The 24,106-nt window shown below is 45.6% G+C and overlaps 1 protein-coding gene across 3 annotated transcripts in view; it reads right to left on the bottom strand.

Annotated features, from left to right (window-relative positions):
* The window catches only part of NOX4 (NADPH oxidase 4), a 352,340-nt gene that overhangs the window by 19,957 nt on the left and 308,277 nt on the right, over positions 1-24,106 (bottom strand). For 2 of the 3 annotated variants that reach the window (XM_089656605.1, XM_089656621.1), the window contains exons 16-17: positions 21,187-21,255; positions 13,442-13,542 (exon numbers count right to left, since the gene is read on the bottom strand). In XM_089656605.1, the coding sequence (XP_089512731.1) occupies positions 13,442-13,542; positions 21,187-21,255 (170 nt within the window). The remainder of the gene's footprint in view (positions 1-13,441; positions 13,543-21,186; positions 21,256-24,106) is intronic. The other variant, XM_089656614.1, reaches the window with a different exon arrangement.

The following is a 24,106-nucleotide window of genomic DNA, read 5'->3' as shown; positions in this document are numbered from 1 at the left end:
CAGGTCTCTTCACACTGCTGGTGTGTTAAATTTTTTGACATAGGGTGCAGGCAGATTACGGGCCTCACATAGCTGCTGCCAGGCCCCTAATCTGCCATGGGCCCCTATATACCGCCTCCTCATGCTGCTGCCAAGTCCAGAGTCTGTCATGGTCCCTGTACGGCCTCCCATTGCTGCTGTCTCCATCGCCACACTCTGCTGCCATGTGCCACTTTCAGGTCTCTTCACACTGCTGGTGTGTTAAATTTTTTGACATAGGGTGCAGGCAGATTACGGGCCTCACATAGCTGCTGCCAGGCCCCTAATCTGCCATGGGCCCCTATATACCGCCTCCTCATGCTGCTGCCAAGTCCAGAGTCTGTCATGGTCCCTGTACGGCCTCCCATTGCTGCTGTCTCCATCGCCACACTCTGCTGCCATGTGCCACTTTCAGGTCTCTTCACACTGCTGGTGTGTTAAATTTTTTGACATAGGGTGCAGGCAGATTACGGGCCTCACATAGCTGCTGCCAGGCCCCTAATCTGCCATGGGCCCCTATATACCACCTCCTCCTGCTGCTGCCAGGTCCAGAGTCTCTCATGGGTCCCTGTACGGCCTCCCATTGCTGCTGTCTCCATCGCCACACTCTGCTGCCATGTGCCACTTTCAGGTCTCTTCACACTGCTGGTGTGTTAAATTTTTTGACATAGGGTGCTGCAAGATAACGGGCCTCACATAGCTGCTGCCAGGCCCCTAATCTGCCATGGGCCCCTATATACCGCCTCCTCATGCTGCTGCCAAGTCCAGAGTCTGTCATGGTCCCTGTACGGCCTCCCATTGCTGCTGTCTCCATCGCCACACTCTGCTGCCATGTGCCACTTTCAGGTCTCTTCACACTGCTGGTGTGTTAAATTTTTTGACATAGGGTGCTGCAAGATAACGGGCCTCACATAGCTGCTGCCAGGCCCCTAATCAGCCATGGGCCCCTATACCGCCTCCTCCTGCTGCTGCCAGGTCCAGAGTCTCTCATGCCATGTGCCACTTTCAGGTCTCTTCACACTGCTGGTGTGTTAAATTTTTTGACATAGGGTGCAGGCAGATTACGGGCCTCACATAGCTGCTGCCAGGCCCCTAATCTGCCATGGGCCCCTATATACCACCTCCTCCTGCTGCTGCCAGGTCCAGAGTCTCTCATGGGTCCCTGTACGGCCTCCCATTGCTGCTGTCTCCATCGCCACACTCTGCTGCCATGTGCCACTTTCAGGTCTCTTCACACTGCTGGTGTGTTAAATTTTTTGACATAGGGTGCTGCAAGATAACGGGCCTCACATAGCTGCTGCCAGGCCCCTAATCTGCCATGGGCCCCTATATACCGCCTCCTCATGCTGCTGCCAAGTCCAGAGTCTGTCATGGTCCCTGTACGGCCTCCCATTGCTGCTGTCTCCATCGCCACACTCTGCTGCCATGTGCCACTTTCAGGTCTCTTCACACTGCTGGTGTGTTAAATTTTTTGACATAGGGTGCAGGCAGATTACGGGCCTCACATAGCTGCTGCCAGGCCCCTAATCTGCCATGGGCCCCTATATACCACCTCCTCCTGCTGCTGCCAGGTCCAGAGTCTCTCATGGGTCCCTGTACGGCCTCCCATTGCTGCTGTCTCCATCGCCACACTCTGCTGCCATGTGCCACTTTCAGGTCTCTTCACACTGCTGGTGTGTAAAATTTTTTGACATAGGGTGCTGCAAGATAACGGGCCTCACATAGCTGCTGCCAGGCCCCTAATCTGCCATGGGCCCCTATATACCGCCTCCTCATGCTGCTGCCAAGTCCAGAGTCTGTCATGGTCCCTGTACGGCCTCCCATTGCTGCTGTCTCCATCGCCACACTCTGCTGCCATGTGCCACTTTCAGGTCTCTTCACACTGCTGGTGTGTTAAATTTTTTGACATAGGGTGCTGCAAGATAACGGGCCTCACATAGCTGCTGCCAGGCCCCTAATCAGCCATGGGCCCCTATACCGCCTCCTCCTGCTGCTGCCAGGTCCAGAGTCTCTCATGCCATGTGCCACTTTCAGGTCTCTTCACACTGCTGGTGTGTTTAATTTTTTGACATAGGGTGCAGGCAGATTACGGGCCTCACATAGCTGCTGCCAGGCCCCTAATCTGCCATGGGCCCCTATATACCGCCTCCTCATGCTGCTGCCAAGTCTAGAGTCTCTCATGGGTCCCTGTACGGCCTCCCATTGCTGCTGTCTCCATCGCCACACTCTGCTGCCATGTGCCACTTTCAGGTCTCTTCACACTGCTGGTGTGTTAAATTTTTTGACATAGGGTGCTGGCAGATTACGGGCCTCCTATAGCTGCTGCCAGGCCCCTAATCTGCCATGGGCCCCTATATACCGCCTCCTCATGCTGCTGCCAAGTTCAGAGTCTGTCATGGGTCCCTGTACGGCCTCCCATTGCTGCTGTCTCCATCGCCACACTCTGCTGCCATGTGCCACTTTCAGGTCTCTTCACACTGCTGGTGTGTTAAATTTTTTGACATAGGGTGCAGGCAGATTACGGGCCTCACATAGCTGCTGCCAGGCCCCTAATCTGCCATGGGCCCCTATATACCGCCTCCTCCTGCTGCTGCCAGGTCCAGAGTCTCTCATGGGTCCCTGTACGGCCTCCCATTGCTGCTGTCTCCATCGCCACACTCTGCTGCCATGTGCCACTTTCAGGTCTCTTCACACTGCTGGTGTGTTAAATTTTTTGACATAGGGTGCTGCAAGATAACGGGCCTCACATAGCTGCTGCCAGGCCCCTAATCTGCCATGGGCCCCTATATACCGCCTCCTCATGCTGCTGCCAAGTCCAGAGTCTGTCATGGTCCCTGTACGGCCTCCCATTGCTGCTGTCTCCATCGCCACACTCTGCTGCCATGTGCCACTTTCAGGTCTCTTCACACTGCTGGTGTGTTAAATTTTTTGACATAGGGTGCAGGCAGATTACGGGCCTCACATAGCTGCTGCCAGGCCCCTAATCTGCCATGGGCCCCTATATACCGCCTCCTCATGCTGCTGCCAAGTCTAGAGTCTCTCATGGGTCCCTGTACGGCCTCCCATTGCTGCTGTCTCCATCGCCACACTCTGCTGCCATGTGCCACTTTCAGGTCTCTTCACACTGCTGGTGTGTTAAATTTTTTGACATAGGGTGCTGCAAGATAACGGGCCTCACATAGCTGCTGCCAGGCCCCTAATCTGCCATGGGCCCCTATATACCGCCTCCTCATGCTGCTGCCAAGTCCAGAGTCTGTCATGGTCCCTGTACGGCCTCCCATTGCTGCTGTCTCCATCGCCACACTCTGCTGCCATGTGCCACTTTCAGGTCTCTTCACACTGCTGGTGTGTTAAATTTTTTGACATAGGGTGCAGGCAGATTACGGGCCTCACATAGCTGCTGCCAGGCCCCTAATCTGCCATGGGCCCCTATATAACGCCTCCTCATGCTGCTGCCAAGTTCAGAGTCTGTCATGGGTCCCTGTACGGCCTCCCATTGCTGCTGTCTCCATCGCCACACTCTGCCATGTGCCACTTTCAGGTCTCCTCACACTGCTGGTGTGTTGAATTTTTTGACATAGGGTGCTGGCAGATTACGGGCCTCCTATAGCTGCTGCCAGGCCCCTAATCTGCCATAAGCCCCTATATACCGCCTCCTCATGCTGCTGCCAAGTCCAGAGTCTGTCATGGGTCCCTGTACGGCCTCCCATTGCTGCTGTCTCCATCGCCACACTCTGCCATGTGCCACTTTCAGGTCTCCTCACACACTGCTGGTGTGTTGAATTTTTTGACATAGGGTGCTGGCAGATTACGGGCCTCCTATAGCTGCTGCCAGGCCCCTAATCTGCCGTAGGCCCCTATATACCGCCTCCTCATGCTGCTGCCAGGTCCAGAGTCTCTCATGGGTCCCTGTACGGCCTCCCATTGCTGCTGTCTCCATCGCCACACTCTGCCATGTGCCACTTTCAGGTCTCCTCACACTGCTGGTGTGTTCCATTTTTTGTCATAGGGTGCTGGCAGATTATGGGCCTCCCATAACTGCTGCCAGGCCCCTAATCTGCCATGGGCCCCTATACCGACTCCTCATGCTGTGACGTTGCAACAAGGTGGAATTCAACCCTACATATGTTAGACCGCCTTTACGAACAGCAAAAGGCCATCACAGATTTCCTGATGTTAAAAGCAGATAAAGGTACTCCCTGTGTAACTTAGATGTCAGCCATTGGCAGCTCATGCGTGACACCTGCGCTTGCTCAGGCCCTTTGAGGAGGCCACGCTATTCGTGAGTCGGCAGGACTATGGGATGAACGACGTCATTCCTCTGTTGCACGTCCTGGAACAAATGCTGTTAACAATGGCTGGTCAGGGTGCGGTAGACGTGGCGCACAGATCTCAACGCCACATGGCCCCTGTGGGGGCAGGACTGGAAGAAGAGGAGGAGGTAGAGGAGGACATTGGTGCTCAGGAATTATTGAGTGAAATGGGTGGTTTTTCCACTCAGCGGACAGGAGTGGAGGAGCAGGAGCATCTGGTAGAGGAGGAGGAAGAGGAGACAGAGGACCTAGACGCACCGTGGCAGTATGCTGTGGAGATGGAGGCAGGGAGTCCCTCGCATTCCTTGGCACAAATGGCCCATAGCATGCTCGGTTGCTTGCGTAGCGACAGCCGAATAATAACCATCAGACAGAGGGATGACTTTTGGCTGTCCACCTTGTTGGACCCTCGCTACCGTTCAAAAATGGTGGCCTTTTTCACACCTGCTGAGAGGGAGGCCAAAATAACGTACTATAAAAAACACCTATGTAGTCAGCTGGTCTCTGCCTGTCTGCGCCAACGTCCATCCTCAGACACTGTGGGCCCTGTGCGCTCGTGTTCCGCTGCCATGGCAGCAGGGGAGGGGTGGGGTGGTAGGAGCAGTGGCAGCTCCACCAGCAGCGGCTGCCTCAGTCTGCAGTCGATGATGAGTAGCTTTCTTCACCAGCGCAGTGAGGAAACTACTAACCAGCCGCAGCAGCAGCAGCAGCATCAGGTGGACCTGGAGCAGGACCTCAAACAACAGGCTTAGGCCTACTTGGACAGCACCCTGCCAACCGAGGTAGACAATCCCCTTGACTACTGGGCAACGAAACTTGACCTTTGGCCCCAACTAGCTGAATTTGCCCTTGAAAGGCTGTCATGCCCGGCCAGTAGCGTGGCATCGGAGCGCGTGTTTAGTGCGGCAGGAGGTATTGCAACTCCGCGGAGGACACGACTGTCCACCCAAAGTGTGGAGAGACTGACGTTTGTGAAAATGAATCAGGCGTGGATTAGTCTGGATTTCAAACCACCAGTTCCTGACACAACTGACTAAATCCGCCATGAATCATGCCCCAAACATGTGCCACTTTCAGGTCTCCTCACACTGCTGGTGTGTTCCATTTTTTGTCATAGGGTGCTGGCAGATTACGGGCCTCCCATAGCTGCTGCCAGGCCCCTAATCTGCCATGGGCCCCTATACCGCCTCCTCATGCTGCTGCCAAGTCCAGAGTCTCTCATGGGTCCCTGTACGGCCTCCCATTGCTGCTGCCTCCATCGCCACACTCTGCCATGTGCCACTTTCAGGTCTCCTCACACTGCTGGTGTGTTCCATTTTTTGTCATAGGGTGCTGGCAGATTACGGGCCTCCCATAGCTGCTGCCAGGCCCCTAATCTGCCATGGGCCCCTATACCGCCTCCTCATGCTGCTGCCAGGTCCAGAGTCTCTCATGGGTCCCTGTACGGCCTCCCATTGCTGCTGTCTCCATCGCCACACTCTGCCATGTGCCACTTTCAGGTCTCCTCACACTGCTGGTGGGTTCCATTTTTTGTCATAGGGTGCTGGCAGATTACGGGCCTCCCATAGCTGCTGCCAGGCCCGTAATCTGCCATGGGCCCCCGTACCGACTCCTCATGCTGCTGCCAGGCCCGTAATCTGTCATGGGCCACTGTTGTCGCTTGTTGGCATATTCCGCTCGTTCAGATGCTCCTTCTCCTGCTACTCCTCTTCACGGATTCCGTCAGCAGTCTTTCTTGGAATCCGTTTCCAAGAGACAACAGTTTGCGAGCACGCACCCGACGGTGCAGAAGCTGAACGTCCTCCTGTCCAAGTTGCTGCTGCCAGGCTCGTAATCTGTCATGCGCCCCTGTACCGCCTCCTCATGCTGCTGCCAGGTCCAGAGTGTGTCATGGGCCCCCGTACCGACTCCTCATGCTGCTGCCAGGCCCGTAATCTGTCATGGGCCCCTGTACCGCCTCCCCATGCTGCTGCCAGGTCCAGAGTGTGTCATGGGTCCCTGTACGGCCTCCCATTGCTGCTGCCAGGCCCGTAATCTGCCATGGGCCCCTGTACCGACTCCTCATGCTGCTGCCAGGCCCGTAATCTGTCATGGGCCCCTGTACCGCCTCCTCATGCTGCTGCCAGGTCCAGAGTGTGTCATGGGTCCCTGTACGGCCTCCCATTGCTGCTGTCTCTATCGCCACACTCTGCCATGTGCCACTTTCAGGTCTCCTCACACTGCTGGTGGTTTCCATTTTTGTCATAGGGTGCTGTATGGCCTCCCATTGCTGCTGCCTCCACCGCCACACTGTGGCTCCACACTCTGGTTTTGGCCCCGTGACTGCCCAAATGAGTGAAGTGTGCGGTGATTCTAAGATCGACGGCACTCATCTGCATGTCATACTGACTGACAGTATTATTTCTCTTCCCCAGCAGACTCCAAGGGCATTTAAATTAAAGGTACAGTGTTCTGCACTAATATTAAGTCTCTCTGAAGCCTAGAAACACCCTTTTTTAAGTTAAATTCACAGCGAATTTATTCGACTCGAATCGAATATTGTCCACGAATTCGCCGAATCAGTCGAATCGAATTTTTCATTTCTTCGCTCATCTCTAGTTGTAACCATTCTTTAATGTCCAAGCAGTACTAATGCACAAATATTAGCAGAATGTTAAAATAATACAATCTCTGTGTCAAAAAAAAGAAACGAAAAGAAAAAACAAAAAAATGTACACAGCAAAAGGAATTAAACTAGCATAGCTAGTGAGGTAAGGCCCCGTACACAGAGCGAAAATATCGGGCAAATTATTGTCTTTTTTTTGTGCTAGTCTCATATCTAAAGTGAAGAGGTTACTAAAATTCTTGTACGACAGAATAAAAATTCAAAAGTGATGTAATGTATTGTATTGTATTTGTATTGTATTTTCAGATGAAAACTGTACTGAATTGTTCAAAAATTGTACGATCTGGTATTGTACGAGAAAAATTTTCGTGCTTGTCCCTTCGAATAATTTTGGACAAAAGCTGTGTACTGAAAATCAGATTAGTGTACGATCGCTTTGAAAGTGGTATTTTTCATACGATTTTCTGATTGGGAGTACTAGGCTTAAGACAGAGAAAGAGCTATAGGCTGGGGGAAGGGGGTAAAGACAGTCACAAAGGGGGTTGTAAAACTGGGCGATAGTGATTTAGAAATCCTAGGTCTAGATTTAGGTATTTATTTTTTGTGTCAAATAGAACTATCGTTCTTAGTTCAAAAGTTTTCCTTTCCTGAATAGTTTTGAAATTCCCTTTAAAAATGAAAGCCCCGTATACAGTACACGTTGAGAATATCGGACGAATGGTCATTTGTTTGTTTTTTTTGCATGCTAGTCACATATCGAAAGTGAAGAGGCTACTAAAGTTACTGTACTGGTTAACAACTTCCGCGCTGCCCTATAGCAGAAATATTGCTACAGGGCAGCACGGGTGTGCAAAATCACATATATACGTGATTTTTCAGTTCTGGGTAGGGGGCATGTGCGCACCCTGCCCGCATCACTATTCGCAGCCTCGGCTGTCAAACACCGGGTCCCGGCCAGTGATTCCCCGCCGACTTCCAGTGATCTCCGAGTATTACCGACGGGGGAGAGACCTGTGTATAAACAACACAGATCTCTCCCCTGCCAGCTCCTGCACACTGCTTTCTATGGCTCTGCATAGCACAACCATACAAAGCAGTGTGCTCACAGTGTAAAGCACACACAGCACACAGTGAAACAGCACACAGCACAGTGGACTCTCTGATCGCCCCACATGATAACCCCTTCCTGCCCAGTGCCATTAGTACAGTGTCAGTGCTTTTTATTAGCACTGATCACTGTATTGGTGGCTGGATGTCAGTGACACCAAGTTAGTTCCCCTCAGTGTTAGAATGCCAGCCGCAGTCCCGCTATAAGTCACTGATCGCTGCCATTACTAGTAAAAAAAAAATCCAGTATATATACCGCCAAATGCTATAACTTTCACGTAAACCAATTAATTTACACGTATTGGGATTTTTTTTTAACAAACACGTGTAGCAGAATAAATTTTGGCCTAAATTTATAACAAAATTTGCATTTTAAAATTTTTTTACTGGACATGTTTCATAACAAAAAGTAAAAAAAATAGTTTTTTTTTAAATTGTTGTTTATAGCGCAAAAAATAAAAAACGCAGAGGCAATCAAATACCACCAAAAAAGCTCTATTTGTGGAGAAAAAAAGGACATAAATTTAATTTGGGTGCAGCACTGTATGACCGCGCAATTGTCAGTTAAAGTAACGCAGCTCCGTATCGCAAAAAATGGCCGGGTCAGGAAGGGGGGTAAATCCTCTGGAGGGCAAGTGGTTAAACGAAAATTGTACAATCTGGTATAGTACAACATTTTTTGTGCTTGTCCCTTTGAGTAATTTCATACGATTGCCGTGTACTCGTGATCAGATTATTGTACAACTGCTTTGAAAGCGTCATTTTTCATACGATTTTCTGATCGTGTATACAGGGCTTTAGACATTGAGGTCTTCCATAGTGTGGTCCAGTTGAGAGACGTGATGTCCCACAGGTGTGCAAAAACTATCTTATTTATGCTCCTTGATGGTGTGTCTGTGCAAATTCATCCTTGTTTGTATCTTCTGTCCTTTTCCACCAACATAAGATCCTTTCTACATTTATTGCATTAAAAGAAGGGGGTACACTCCTGAAAAATACATATGCTAGTGCAAATAAAAAAGTATCACGGCAGTACTCAATTGTTTCTGTCTACCAACATGAGAAATTTGAATGGCCTATTTAGGAAAAAAAAATGTTATGCCCACTTTAGCATTCCTTTCAGTACAGCCCCTGTTTTTCTAACCTCTACCCCAAGTCTTTCCTGTTTGGATAAGCCTTGCAGCCTCCAGAAGTCTCTTGGCTCCATTTCTTCTGTACATGCATTCCACAATCACTCTTAAGAAAGGCCATTCAACATAAGAGTGAAAGACAGATGGATTTTCCATAGGATTAGAAATTGTGCAAAGAAGCAAGTTTCCATGGCCCCAGAAAACATTTTAGAGAAGCAGGGACAGGCAAGTGTGAGGCTTGGGGTTGGGATGGACAACTACACTCTGTTCCAAATTATTATGCAAATTATATTTTTCTCATTTACCTAAATAATTGATGTAAATAACAGATAACAGTCAGCATAATTCTCATGTTATCAACTATTAAGAGTACAATTACATTTTATTGAACAAACTTCCTAATGATAACAGTATTTTATTTAAACATGAAAAAAACTTCCAATGCACTGTTCCAAATTATTCCGCACAGTAAGTTTCAAAACACTTTATAGGTTGTAAAGAACTGAAAATTGTCATTTGTTGTGTTTGCAGCATATTTACTGAAATCAAAAGCTATTTCAATCAAACTTTTAACAACATTTTAACTTTTTAAACATTTTGACAGGTCACGTTACATTGTAACATAGGACCTCTTATTTGATAGCAGCTTCACAAGTCTTGCATCCATTGAACTTGTGAGTTTTTGGACAGTTTCTGCTTGAATTTGTTTGCAAGCTGTCAGAATAGCCTCCCAGAGCTGCTGTTTGAATGTAAACTGCCTCCCACCTCATAGATCTTTTGCTTGAGGATGCTACAAAGGTTCTCAATAGGATTGAGGTCAGGGGAGGATGGAGGCCACACCATGACTTTCTCTTCTTTTATCCCCATAACAGCCATTGATGCAGAGGTATTCTTTGCAGCATGAGATGGTGCATTTTCATCCATGAAGATGATTTTATTACGAAAAGCATAGTTCTTCCTTCTGTACCAGGGAAGAAAGTGGTCAGTCATTGTCAAGGTCCTACCTTTTCCCTGAGGTTATGTTACTCCATGTGCTGGCATCCATCTTGGATTCTGCTGTGCATGGTGGGAATCCTTTTATGCCTTCAGGTCTCTGTGGTCCATCCCCCAGAGGGGTGTGGCTGATGATATATAAGAAAGTGGTCAGTCATAAACTCCACATACTTTGCAGAGGTCATCTTTACACCTTCGGGGACCCTAAAGGGGCCGACCAGCTCTGTTCCCATGATTCCAGCCCAAAACATGACTCCACCACAGCCTTGCTGACGTCGCAGCCTTGTTGGAACAGGGTGGCCATCCACCAACCATCCACTACTCAATCCATCTGGACCATCCAGGGTTGCACGGCACTCATCAGTGAACAGGACTGTTTGAAAATTAGTCTTCATGTATTTTTCTGCCCAATGCAGCCATTTCTGCTTTTAAGCATTGGTTATTGGTGGCCGAATAGAAGGTTTTCACAGTTGCAAGACCCTGGAGGACTCTACACCTTGATGTCCGTGGGACTCCAGAGGCACCAGCAGCTTCAAATATCTGTTTGCTGCTATGTAATGGTATTTTAGCAGCTGCTCTCTTGATCCGATGCATGGATCTGGCAGAAATATTCCTCAATGTGCCTTTATCTGCACGAACCCGTCTGTGCTCTGAATCAGCCACAAATCTCTTAATAGTGCGAGGATCACGCTTAAGTTTTCGTGAAATATCGAATGTTTTCATACCTCGTCCAAGGCATTGAACTGTTTCACTCTTTTTGGCAGCAGAGAGATCCTTTTTTTCCCCATATTGCTTGAAAATGGTGTTCTGCTTAATAATGTGGAACACCCTCCTTTAGTAGTTTTTCCTTAAATTGGGCTCACCGGCCAATCTAATTATCACAGGTGTCCGAGATTGTTTTCAGTGATCAAAAGAGCCCTGACACACAATGCCATCCATGAGTTAAACTGAAAAACAAAATATTTAATCTTCGTGACACTTAAATAGAATTTGCATAATAATTTGGAACAGGGTGTAAAGAGTAACTATACCAATACTACAATTATTTGCATCACAACACCAAGCACAATGTTGAACCTTCATGAAGAATATGTGAACCCAACATTTCATATTGCTGATATGTGCCTGCTGTACAATGTACTTGTATGAAAAAGTATGCTGTTCTCTTTGTATTGCTCCCTTTGTGTGATATCCCTGGGGTTTCTGCCTGTCCCTCTGCTTTCCTATCAAAAACTGACCACACTAGGCATGAGAGTGCAGCATGATCAGTTTTCTAGCTGTGCTGAGAACTCAGCCTGCCCTCCTCCGATGATCAAGCTTGTCCTGACACCCCCCCCCCCCCATACACACACACATTACCATTTGCCACCAAAAGAAAGTCCAATTTGGCCTGAAAAAAAATTATGTATAATTCACCTGGATACATAGACAGAGCCCATGTTTGTGGATAAATTAAAAGTGAGTTTATCTGGGTAGTTTCCATATTTTTCCTATTTGCACCCATATTCCTTTTGCCTATCCCTTCACTTTAGCTAGCCTTCATCTTGTGTGTATCTACCTGTCTGTAAATAAATAAAAAAAAACAATTGTCCTTCTTCAAAATCAAGGAATCCCAAACTGAACACATTCGTCACTCTGTTTTAAACCCTACTCCAAATGAGGCACAAAGATCGCCATGATGATACACCCCCAAGGGGTGTTTTTGCCTCACAGAAAGTGGGAAGATCAGCAGAGAAGAGGCCTGTATTGTAGCAAAATCTGCATTTTTATTTTCCTTATACTGGGTAATGGACATTTAACTTTTTTTTTTTTTTTAAAGAGTAAGTCAGGCCTGGAGTAAAGAAAAAGAAGAAGCATAGTGTCAGAGCCTGGGATTGAACCTGGTCCTTCTGCAGTGAGAGGCAATGTCAATTCTCACTGAGCTATCTGGAATGCTGGACAGCTCCCTTGACAATTCTTGGATAATCCTGCCTTATGCCTTGATTACTCTTGAACCTTGAACTCCTTGCTCCTCCCATGAACTTCCTTATAAAAGCCATGTCCATGCACTTCCTCCTTGCCAGATTATTGTGCCTTTCCAGCCAATATCCCGCTACTGTTCCTGCTGCTGTCTACACCTCCGCTACTGACCTTTGGCTTGTTCCTGACCACGATTTTGTCTCATCCTAACGTACTACGATTGATCTGCTACCATTTGTGACCGACCCTTGGCTTGTGACTGACTCTGCTTTCGTCTGATCCCTAACCTGTTATCCGCTATTGGTTCCCAGTCTGCTCATTCCCTGGTGGGGTGATCCTGAGATCTGCAACCTGGTATTAACACGCAGCCCAATCCATCTCCACCATTAGGAGCTCTGGTGAATACCGGTTAATACTTAGACCCCGCACGTCAGGTGAGCCTGCGTCCTTCCCAGGGGGATCCGCTGGTGTACCTATACTGCTGGTTTCAGGTAAGCCTTTTACTGCTATAGCAACTGGTCTCTGAACCTGACCTTATATCGTGACACATAGATGAAGGGCCAACATGAGTGGGTTAAAAGGGGTTTGGGCAAAGGAGGAGTCACTGTGGGAATAAATGGAAACAGGTTAGGGTACTCATCAGATTGGTAGAAGGAATGGAGCAGGTGGGGCTTTGGGAGCTGGAGACGTGGGAGGGTCTTGGAGGTGTTCAGTTGGAAGAAAGCCTGGATGGGACAACTTTCCCCTCTTCCGCCTCCGGAGGTTTGATATTTTGTTTTTGGTTTGTTTTTTTTTAAATTTATTTATTGCTATTTTTTTTCCCCTGGTGAAAGTGGATTTACCCTTTAACTATACTTTTTATTTCATCTGTGAGCTATTAGCTTTTGTTAATTTTATGCTTCATCTGTCTGCAAAATATGTAAAAACAGCTGGACTGGCTATAAGGAAAAATAGAGTCCCCTTTACCCAAAGCAATGATCAAGTGATTCTGCTGCAAGAAATGCTTTATGCTTCACTTATTTATACAACCGCATTCAGCATAATATTTCACATTTTAATCCAGACGTAAGCTTTTTTTTATTCTGGAAGATGAGCCCCTTCGGCTTCACAAACTGAAAAAGGATTTGTGACGGCCGTGTTCTTGTGAAAGCCAGGAAAACATTACATAGGGAATTACATGTGACATTACCAGCTCCAGCTTTTGGTTTATTAGATAAAGCCTTTGCAAGGCTGCAAACAAATAGCTATTAGGATGGCCTAAAACACGTGGCTATTCCCATCTCTCCTGATTACTCCTACCTTCAGACGGTACTTACTGTCTGTTAGATTTGGCTATCTCATCAAACAAAAGTTTCCAGCGCGGGCGTCCAGTAATAAGACGGGAGTTCAAAGCCTGGTATTTTTCACCAATTATTTTCTGCAAGAAATGGCACAGTGGGTTTCCGTAAGAATTTGTGAACGAGGGGATTACACATTGTGTAATGCTTTGATAACAGCATCTATTGTATCACTGCCGAGCACGTGCATCCATCTTTACAAAGTGTAAGCGCAGTGGGGGAGTCAACAGCTAATAATGACTTGGGTAGCGTGCCGGGCGGAGCTCAAGAATACTGATGTGAACTAAAAGATGATTTAATACAAATCCTGAACTTGGCCTACCAGAAGTCATCTTCTTTTCTTATACAGAGGCACACTGCCGATCAGCAACATACAGGGGCGTGTTTAGAAAAATGACAATTAGTTCAATGATCGTTTGATGGTTTTTTACAACTGGATGGAAGGTTTTACGCATTTCTAAAAAATTTTAAAATACGTAAAGGCCTCATTCACATGGCCACCTACAGTTGACATTGCTGGTGGATAAGTCGTTGCACATTGGTTGCATTGTGGCAAATATTTACGGCATGTTGCTTCTGGAAGGAGTTACTGCCACCAAATGGTCCCCATTCAAGTGACTGGGACTACACCGAAAACCACGATGCAACTGTGGCTAATGCACTTGATTGCAGCACAGTGAGACTTCCACAAAAAGAAAATCATGGCATCCCGGATGCAGCATATCGCCTCCGAGTGATAGATAGTGGTTATGGCACACAAGTATAGAATTGGCTGATGTGTATACATCATGTATAGATTGTTTATGCATAGAGTTCAGCAGGAAAAGTGTCAAGCAGGGGCAGACTGACCATTCGGGCACTTGGGCACTGCCCGAGGGCCCGGGGTCAGTAGGGGGCCCCATAAGATGCCCCTGGTACCTTTCATAGGCTTTTTTGGGTGTGATTTGACTGCGGGCGAGGACACAGGGGCCCCATGATCCCCTACAGCCCGGGGGCCCCATGAGTTGTCAGTCCGCCCCTGGTGTCAAGTCCTCAAATGGAAACTTCAGGGTGAATTCTTGCTGATCTCCAAACACTTTATGCAGCACCTCTATGAGGGTGAATAACCTCTAAGAGTACAAGTTAAAAATACAGAGGGTGCGATCTGAGTTTAGTAAGTTAGGTAGATATATTTATTAAAAAAAATATTTTTATGAATAAATGTATCTTACTAACTACACTCAGATTGTGCCCTCTGCTATTTTTATTCATTGCCTCCGAGTGGCCTGCCAACTAACTCTGAAAGAAGGTCAACCACGGATCACTTTTCAGAGCTGTTAAAAAAATAGTAGCCCATGTAAACAAAGACAAAAGGCTGAAATGTGGAACTTTTCAGGGGACCACCAGAAATTCCGAAGGAACCCTCTGCACACTGGTATATACCCTTTCCAGCAAACTTTGCAATACAGAATAGGGATATTTAGTTCACACATATTGCAATACATGGTTAGTCTGGCCAACTGCGTCAAAGTAACCCCGCAATGGCCAGTCCTACTCTGCTCTGCCTACGCCAATGTTAGTGTCGACACAATGCCAATATAGGGGAAAAGACAAAGTGGGGGAGAACTATTAGGTTTAGGTCTGGCTACTGACCCACCATACAACAAACAAGACATACCTGTGCTCAAATCCCAATAGCTAATACATGCATTTATCCATCAGGTGATAAAGGGGTGTAACCACATATAACACTCGGAATTCTGAAGGAAGGAAAAGAGTGCCTGTCTTGTTTGTTTTCAGGGGACCAAAGAATCACGTCATATTTAAATTTTTCTTCCTAAATGTATTACAGAAAGGTTAAAATGGTTGTGAAGGGTTTTTTGTTTCTTAAAATAACAAATATGTTATACTTACCTGCTTTGTGCAATCTACCGATCCATTTCTGTAAAACCTCTCTGCCCATATATACGGATCAAAATTTGTCCACTCCATGCTGACCCAGTCAAATCTCGATTTAAGTATGGTCAACTTAAAGCGAAGCTCCAGTCAAAATGTAAAAAAATAAAATTCAGCAGCTACAAAAACTGTAGTTACTGACTTTTAAAAAATAGACACTCACCTGTCCCACGATCCCACGGTGTACTCACTGCAGCTGGTTTCACTGGACGTCCTCTCTCCCCGGCGCTGGCATCTTAAGTGTGGGCATCTGGCTGTGACAACTTGCGGCTTCACAGCCGGGTGCCCACAGCACATTCACGTGTAGCACTGCACCTTGTGAATGGTCCGGTAGTCTTCTGGGACCTGTCACATGTCAAAGAAGGCTACAGGGATGGAAGGGGAGGACAACGTCCGCTTTTGATCACCTAGGTGATTGCAGCAGTAGTGGGAGCAGATGCCTGTCAGGGTCAAGGCCTTAAAGCAGAACTGCCCCTTTTGGGTTGAGCTTCCCTTTAACTGAACAAAGGATGTCTTCCGTTCAGCACAGGTGCCCTTCAGAGAATGCTCTCCATTTTTAAAAAAAATTGCAAAGTGTCCTCTGATTGGATGAGGTGGAGCGGTGATGTCACACTCTCCACCTTGTCCAATCAGAGAATGTTTTTCATTTGTTCAGAAAATGCAAAGAATTTTCTAAATGATGCCTGTTCAGAGTGGTCAACCTCCTGTGTTCAGAATGATGCAGGGCAGCCACTCAGTGTGGGACCCAGAAGCAAGTGCAGATCACTGGAGTATCGGTGTCTGTATGCAGTGGTCTCCAGCTTGCAGGGTCATCGGCCAGGTACGGTATACACATAGCTACATTGGTCCAAGTTGGACCAATTTAATTATGTATAAAATATCCACAAAATGTATTCTTTAAAAGTAACTGACTAATTCACCACCAGTAAATGTCTGGTGATTGTCACATTCACTGCTTTATAAAAATGCCCCTAAGGCTCCATTCACACCAATGCGTTTTTTAGGGTTTTTTGCAGAAACGGACTACAGTCCATTTAATATGGTGTCCTGTGGAACATATTTACATCTATTCTTTTTTGAGCTGCTGCATTTTTTGGAAAGGGTTAGGGACTTTTTAAGAGCAAAAAGCAGCATTCCAGAAAAAAAAATCTGAACAAAATGCATCAAAAATGCATGTAGAAAAATGCAAAACAAACTGCAAAAAGCATCAAACATAAAATACATATATGTGAACCAAGCCTTAAACACCAACTCCAGCCAAAGTTTTCTTTTTCTAAGTTTTGGATAGACTTAGGAAAGTAAATATTTCTGTCATATCTTTATTGTTGTCTCGGTCCCTGTTAGGGATAGTCCACCCCACTTCCTATTCTTCTGGTAGTCTGTGACACCGGGAGAAGAAATTGGGGTCATAGTTGTCACTGGGACAGAAATGCCTCAGAAATAACAATAGCCTGATAACCTGGCAGACGTTCTATAGCTTCACCTTATAAAACAAAGTTGTTTTGCTGCAGTCTGTGTCCCAACTGTTTCCTAGTACTTCCTGTCCGTACAGGAAATCCGGGTAATTTCTTCAAAGGGGGACACAGACTACAGTGTAAACCCGGTTATAGGTTGGAATGTTTGCCATTTTTTGTACAGTTGGCTGAATTGGATGCAGAGACACACTGGATGCCTTTGCTGTCATTTTGCTATAGCTGGATGTCAAGTGAATCCCTGTTGCCTTTAACCACTTCAAGTCCGGACACTTTCACTCCCTTCCTGTCGAGGCCAATTTTCAGTTTTCAGTGCTATCACACTTTGAATGACAATTGTGCGGTCATGCAACACTGTACCCATATTAATTTTTTGGCATTATTTTGGAGACATAAAAATTTATTTTGGTGGTATTTATTCACCACTGGGATTTTTATTATCTTGCTACATAAATGAAAAAGGCAAAAAGTTTTGAAAAAAAGTGCTTTTCTTATAAAAGTTTGCAAATAAATAATCTTTCTTCATAAATCTTGGCCAAAATGTATTCATCTATCTTTTTAGTAAAACAAATAACCCAAATTAGTTTATAACCAAAAATTATTTCTTAATATACTGTCACCTTAGCAGTACAGTGTCACCATAGTGACACTGTACTACTTGTGGGGGGTGATGAAGATTTGTTTTTCTTTTTTTACACTGATTCCTTTTATACCCATAAAGGCTGTACAATCAATCATTTCTCCTTCACTCTGGCTGCATTCTTGCAGCCATTGAGAAATACTATGCGAGTTGTGATTGGTCACAGCTTGTCATATGGTACAAGGCTGTTGTGAATAGCCTTGTACCAGGGGCGTATTTACCACAAGGCAAACAAGGCACTTGCCTAGGGCGGCATTTTTCAGGGGGGCAGCACCTCTCCCCAGAAGAAGGGATGGAAGAAGGGACACGCGTGCCATGGGAACCAGGTGGGATCCAAGAGAGGCTGCGGGCTGCTTGATGGTGTATGTAGAGCCTGACTCACTTTTCTGGGGAGTTGTGAAGACGGGTGTCTTTCTTTCTATCACCGGGAAGGGGGGGGCAGTGGAAGGCTCTCCTAGATGGGGGGCAAGGGTGTTGTTGGTCAATGTCAGGCTCTCTCCATGGGAGGGGGAAGGGGGGGGTGTTGGTCAGTGTCCGTGGGGGCAGACGATTTTTGTGTTGCCTAGGGCAGCACAAAACCTAAATACACCACTGCCTTGTACCATGTAACCTCGGTGATCATTCACAGATTTCACAAGTAGTAAGCAATGATGTCAGGAAGTAACATCTTGTTTTCTACTGTTCATGTGATCACTGATTGGGACTCACACAGAGGTCCCGTACAGCGATCCGTGTTCCACTGTGTCTGGAGGACACAGAGGACACAGAGGGCACCGATCGCGGTGCTGCGTGCTTCCAGGGAGTACGCACAGTCAATGGATGCGGGAGGACAATTTGAAACGTCCACCCGCATCGGCAGCGCTCCTGTCCGGCCGTTTATCGACATGGGCTGGACAGGAAGAGGTTAAGCAAGGATGGGCTCCTCCAGGCACACATGCCTATCCATTGATACATGTGCTCCAACTTGGAGACTCTGGAAATTTTAGAGTTAGGACCACAGTATACAGAGGCCCCTTGACGTGGGACTGCGGCTTACGCATGTATTTGCAAATGTGTGCAAACAAAACCCTCTGTTTTTAATGCATACTGTTAGACAGGGAAAATTTGGATGTTTTGCAGGTTGGCTGGTAAGTGTGGCTGGGAAATCCTTTGTTTGTGATGTGCACTGCCCTTCCATGAAGACCTTGCTTCTAAGGCTGGTTATAGCTTGGGACGGTTGCCATGTTTTAGTATAGTAAAAACCTGACAGAGGTTTAATCCCTATCCTATTCATTCTATAAAAAATTTGTCTGGAGTTGGTCTTTAATAAGCTAACATATGATTATCAAATTAATCCAAAAAAAGAATCTTCCCTCTTTTATCAACTACCTATACGTGCAACCACAAAAATATCCCCATATGATTCTAAACGTGAACCAACAGAAAGTCATAAAGTCCAAAGTCCCAATAATCAAAACAAAATCATAAAGTCCAGTGTCTCAATAATCAAAGTGATAGAACCAAAAAAATGTAAATCTTGCAGCGTTGATTGTGTTCAGTGAATTATGTGAAAAACCTCAAAGAAAAAGAAACTCACAATAGTGCATTACCATAATAAAATCAGAAAAAAAAAAAAAAAAAAAATTTATATATAAGCTTACATGCACACACAAATGTGTATCATAAAGTTGTGCAACACTAAGTGATAGTGAAACACTTGTGAAAACCTTCCAAACAATTAATAAAATACTCGTGCTCAAAAAAACTCTGAAATCCTGAAGTGAAACACTCAGTGAAATAGCTATCCACACGTGACACTTCTAGTGAGTAAGGCAAATATACCCTTACCAACCGTAGAGAAAAATCACGCCTTTATAATATAATTAGTAGAAATCCTCCAAAAGAACTTTCTCCTCCTCTCCTCCTTCACTTATTGTCAGGGTGATGTTATAATGCCATCCACTTTCCCAGGTCTATGATCATGGTTTTACCAGGCTCCAGTATAATAAAATTAGCCATGATATACCTCCATGTATTCAAAGTAACATTTTATTAAGTCTTCTTACATAAAAGTATGCGATTGAGAAGAAAACCCCACTTAATGGGGATTACCAGGCAGTTCTCCCAGTTTTCCAGGCAGATTTGGATAGATTTGGTACCTGATCCCCGGACCCCGCACAGCAGCACCTTCTCTCTCACGTGAGAGAGAAGGTGCTGCTGTGCGGGGTCCGGGGATCAGGTACCAAATCTATCCAAATCTGCCTGGAAAACTGGGAGAACTGCCTGGTAATCCCCATTAAGTGGGGTTTTCTTCTCAATCGCATACTTTTATGTAAGAAGACTTAATAAAATGTTACTTTGAATACATGGAGGTATATCATGGCTAATTTTATTATACTGGAGCCTGGTAAAACCATGATCATAGACCTGGGAAAGTGGATGGCATTATAACATCACCCTGACAATAAGTGAAGGAGGAGAGGAGGAGAAAGTTCTTTTGGAGGATTTCTACTAATTATATTATAAAGGCGTGATTTTTCTCTACGGTTGGTAAGGGTATATTTGCCTTACTCACTAGAAGTGTCACGTGTGGATAGCTATTTCACTGAGTGTTTCACTTCAGGATTTCAGAGTTTTTTTGAGCACGAGTATTTTATTAATTGTTTGGAAGGTTTTCACAAGTGTTTCACTATCACTTAGTGTTGCACAACTTTATGATACACATTTGTGTGTGCATGTAAGCTTATATATATATATATATATATATATATTTTTTTTTTTTTTTTCTGATTTTATTATGGTAATGCACTATTGTGAGTTTCTTTGAGGTTTTTCACATAATTCACTGAACACAATCAACGCTGCAAGATTTACATTTTTTTGGTTCTATCACTTTGATTATTGAGACACTGGACTTTATGATTTTGTTTTGATTATTGGGACTTTGGACTTTATGACTTTCTGTTGGTTCACGTTTAGAATCATATGGGGATATTTTTGTGGTTGCACGTATAGGTAGTTGATAAAAGAGGGAAGATTCTTTTTTTGGATTAATTTATTTGATTATTAACTTTCAAGGGTTGAAAGTTTTTTTCCAATTTGGAATTAGTGTAGGTTTGAAGGGTTTTAATCTGGTTTCACATTGTATTTATAACATATGACTATGATCAATCTTGTCTGCCATACTTAAAGTGGAAATTCAGTAACAATGACTATTTTGAATTATTCTGCTGCTAGCATTATTAAATTGGAAAGTATATCATATTTACTTGTTATAAACAGTTTTTTACATTTCTTTAGTTGCTTCCTGGTTTCCAGGCCTAGGCAAATGATGTCATACATTCCAGGAGTTTTCAGGAGGGGAGGAGGGGTTTTCTCAGTTAAGCACACCCTCCAAACTGCATGCCTGAGCTAAGGGCAGATGGTATCCAAGAAGTAATTGCTACATGAATCATGTGCCCTTCCTCAAGAAGGCCATAGACAGAAGTGCTGGGGGGGTTCAAACTGATTTCTCTGTAAAATAAAGCATGGAGAAATGGATGGATTAGTTTGCTTCGAATATTAAAAATAAATGAAATAGCGCTTTTGGTTTGTGGTGCTCAGACGCAGTGTAGTTCCACTTTAAATACACAAATACAAGTGACCGTATCCTTTAAGCATGTTCACAAAACATAACCAAATGACTTTCGGCATCTTACCTGCATCCCTTCCACCTCACTGAGGTACAGCCGGATATTCATGTAGTCTGGACGGTTTTCTTGCCAAAGCTGGTGTAAACAGATAAACATAGAGTAAAAAATGTGAATGATGATGCGGAGGGGGGAATCGGTTGTGCATTGCAGAATCATCCAGAATTTCCTACTACATGTGTGGTGGCACTGCCATGAATAAAAATACACGCCAAGCAGCTTGTCCATGTATAACTAACATGAGAGGTGCAAATCATAGAAGCAATTCAAAAAAGCAAGGTCTGAATAATGGAAAAAGTCTGAAAGGAATATGTAGCCTTGTGCACACGATGAGATTGAATGATCATCTGTTTCTGTTTCAATGTGCAGCGCTAATAAAAATGTGTCTTATAATCAATGATGACCAGTGGGTTTGTAGAAAAGAAAGGAAACATCAGAAAAAAGAAATAAGGAATTGTGAATACTCCAATGAAAAAACAAAATGGACGGTATAAAAAATAACAAATGAAAGTATATACCGTATTTTTCGCTCCATAAGACGCACCTGACCATAGGACGCACCTAGGTTTTAGAGGCAGAAAACAGGAAAAAAAAATTGTGAACTAATGGACTGCAGACATAGTACAGGAGATGACCAGAGACTGCGGACATAGTAGAGGAGATGACCAGAGACTGCGGACACACTACAGGAGATGACCAGAGACTGCGGACACAGTACAGGAGATAACCAGAGACTGCGGACACAGTACAGGGATGACCAGAGACTGCGGACACAGTACAGGGATGACCAGAGACTGCGGACACAGTACAGGGATGACCAGAGACTGCGGACACAGTACAGGGATGACCAGAGACTGCGGACATAGTACAGGAGATGACCAGAGACTGTGGACACAGTACAGGGATGACCAGAGACTGCAGACACAGTACAGGAGATGACCAGGGACTGCGGACATAGTACAGGAGATGACCAGAGACTGCGGACAGTACAGGAGATGACCAGAGACTGCGGACAGTACAGGAGATGACCAGAGACTGTGGACAGTACAGGAGATGACTGCTGACCTTTGGGGAGGGGGGGGAGCAGGTACCTGAATTTGACAGGTACCCGCTCCCACATCCGCGGAGTTGTTCTTTGATCTTACCTGTTCCTCTATCCAGCTTCCCGGCTTCTGTAGTGTGGGCGCTCGGCGGACAGCCGGATGCCCAGTGCGCATGCGCGAGAAGCGCTGCGCTTTGTGATTGGTCCGGCGGCTTCTGGGATCTGTCAGGTGTCCCAGGTACCGCCTTACCATTCACAAAGAGCACCGCTTCTTGGCATGCGCACTTGGGATCCGGCTGGCACGCACACTACAGAAGCCGGGAAGACAACGCGCCGCTGGATAGAGGAACAGGTAAGGTCCCACTGCAGAGCTGAGCGGCCGGCCCGGTATTCTGACACGGCGGCGATGGAAATACCGGACCGGCCGCTCCATATTCGCTCCATAAGACGCACAGACATTTCCCCCCCTTTTTTTGGGGGAAAAAAGTGCGTCTTATGGAGTGAAAAATACGGTAAGTCCTCTAAATATTTTAATAGTCCCAAAAATTGTGATGTGATCAAATCAACAAAATGTAGCGACTTCTATGACTTCCGCACTGCACCTCCACCATAATGCACTCACCAGAAGTAAGTAGCAAGCAAGCCCAGAGCGGAATGATACTAAGGGGTGTTCCTGCTTGTTCCTCCTGCCGGTGACCCGATTGAAGGTGGGATCTCTCCAGAAGCCAGTGATATACCAAATGAACAATCAAAAGTAGAGTAGCCAAGTCTCCATCTCCAGCCCACGGTGAACCAAGGAAAGGGGTTCCTCCTAGAGGGCAAGCTCATAGACCGAGCCTTACAGGACTTACATACTTTCATTTGTTATTCGTTATATCGTCCTTTTTATTTTTTCATTGGAGTATTCACAATTCCTTATTTCTAGCACATTAAAGTGTTACTAAACCCAGGACCCTGCATCCACTATATCTGGTCTCCCACAGTACATACAACATGGAAATGCAATTATTTTAGTAAATATAAACTGCTAAATACCTTTTCTTATCAGACGTTAGAGCAGTCTTGTGACACTTCTATCAGTGCCCAGCTCAACACTAGCTAAAGCTTGTAGGAGCAGTTTTCTTTCTGCTCTAGGAGGATGCAGAACCCCTGACTTCTGTCTGGACAGTGTTGATTGGCCCTGTGCTGATCACATGCACTCTCCCAAGAAAAAAAAAACCTCTCTAGCAATACACACTAAACTGAGCATGTGCAAATGCCTACGGTTCAGTCTGTCTTATCAGAAGATAAGAGGTGGTTGCTTGAAAAAGGGGAGGAACAGAGAAGAAAGGCTCAAACTGCCTTTTTACACAATGCAGAGGATTAACCCCTTAGATTCCACAGTGAGTATAACAAGCATGCTTTACTGCATATACAGACTGATTTGACTGTTGTGGGTTTAGTAACACTTTAAAACATTGCCTTGCTGAGGATTTTAAATTTTTTTTTTTTTATCTGAGTTTACTACCACTTTAATGTGTTGTACTGTATTGTATTCACTTGTTTCTGAGCATGCGTGGTCTTGGTCTTCTGATTTTTTTCAGATGAATACTGTACTGATTAAATGAAAAATCGCTCATTTTGGTATCGTGCGAAAAAAAATGTTGTGCTTGTCTCGGAATAATTTCACATGAACTGCTGCGATCGGCTCTTGAAAGCTGTGCACTAACAGCACAGGCCAGCTTAGATTTTTTTTAGGACCAGGCTCAGGCCTCCAGAAAAGACCTTCTTACACTGGGTCTGGGAAGGAAGGACCCAGTACCCTGCTAAACATACAGCCTCATCAGACAAAGCCTGGGAGGCAAGAACCTCTGGACTCAAATCCACTCCAGGCAAAGCCAGGGAGGC

The sequence above is a fragment of the Staurois parvus genome, unplaced genomic scaffold, assembly GCF_062004578.1.
Source record: "Staurois parvus isolate SC_StPar_1 unplaced genomic scaffold, SC_StPar_1.0 ptg000027l, whole genome shotgun sequence".
Taxonomy (NCBI): Eukaryota; Metazoa; Chordata; class Amphibia; order Anura; family Ranidae; genus Staurois; species Staurois parvus.
The sequence above is the reverse complement of the archived record's forward strand: the minus strand, read 5'-3'. Positions and strand labels throughout refer to the sequence as shown.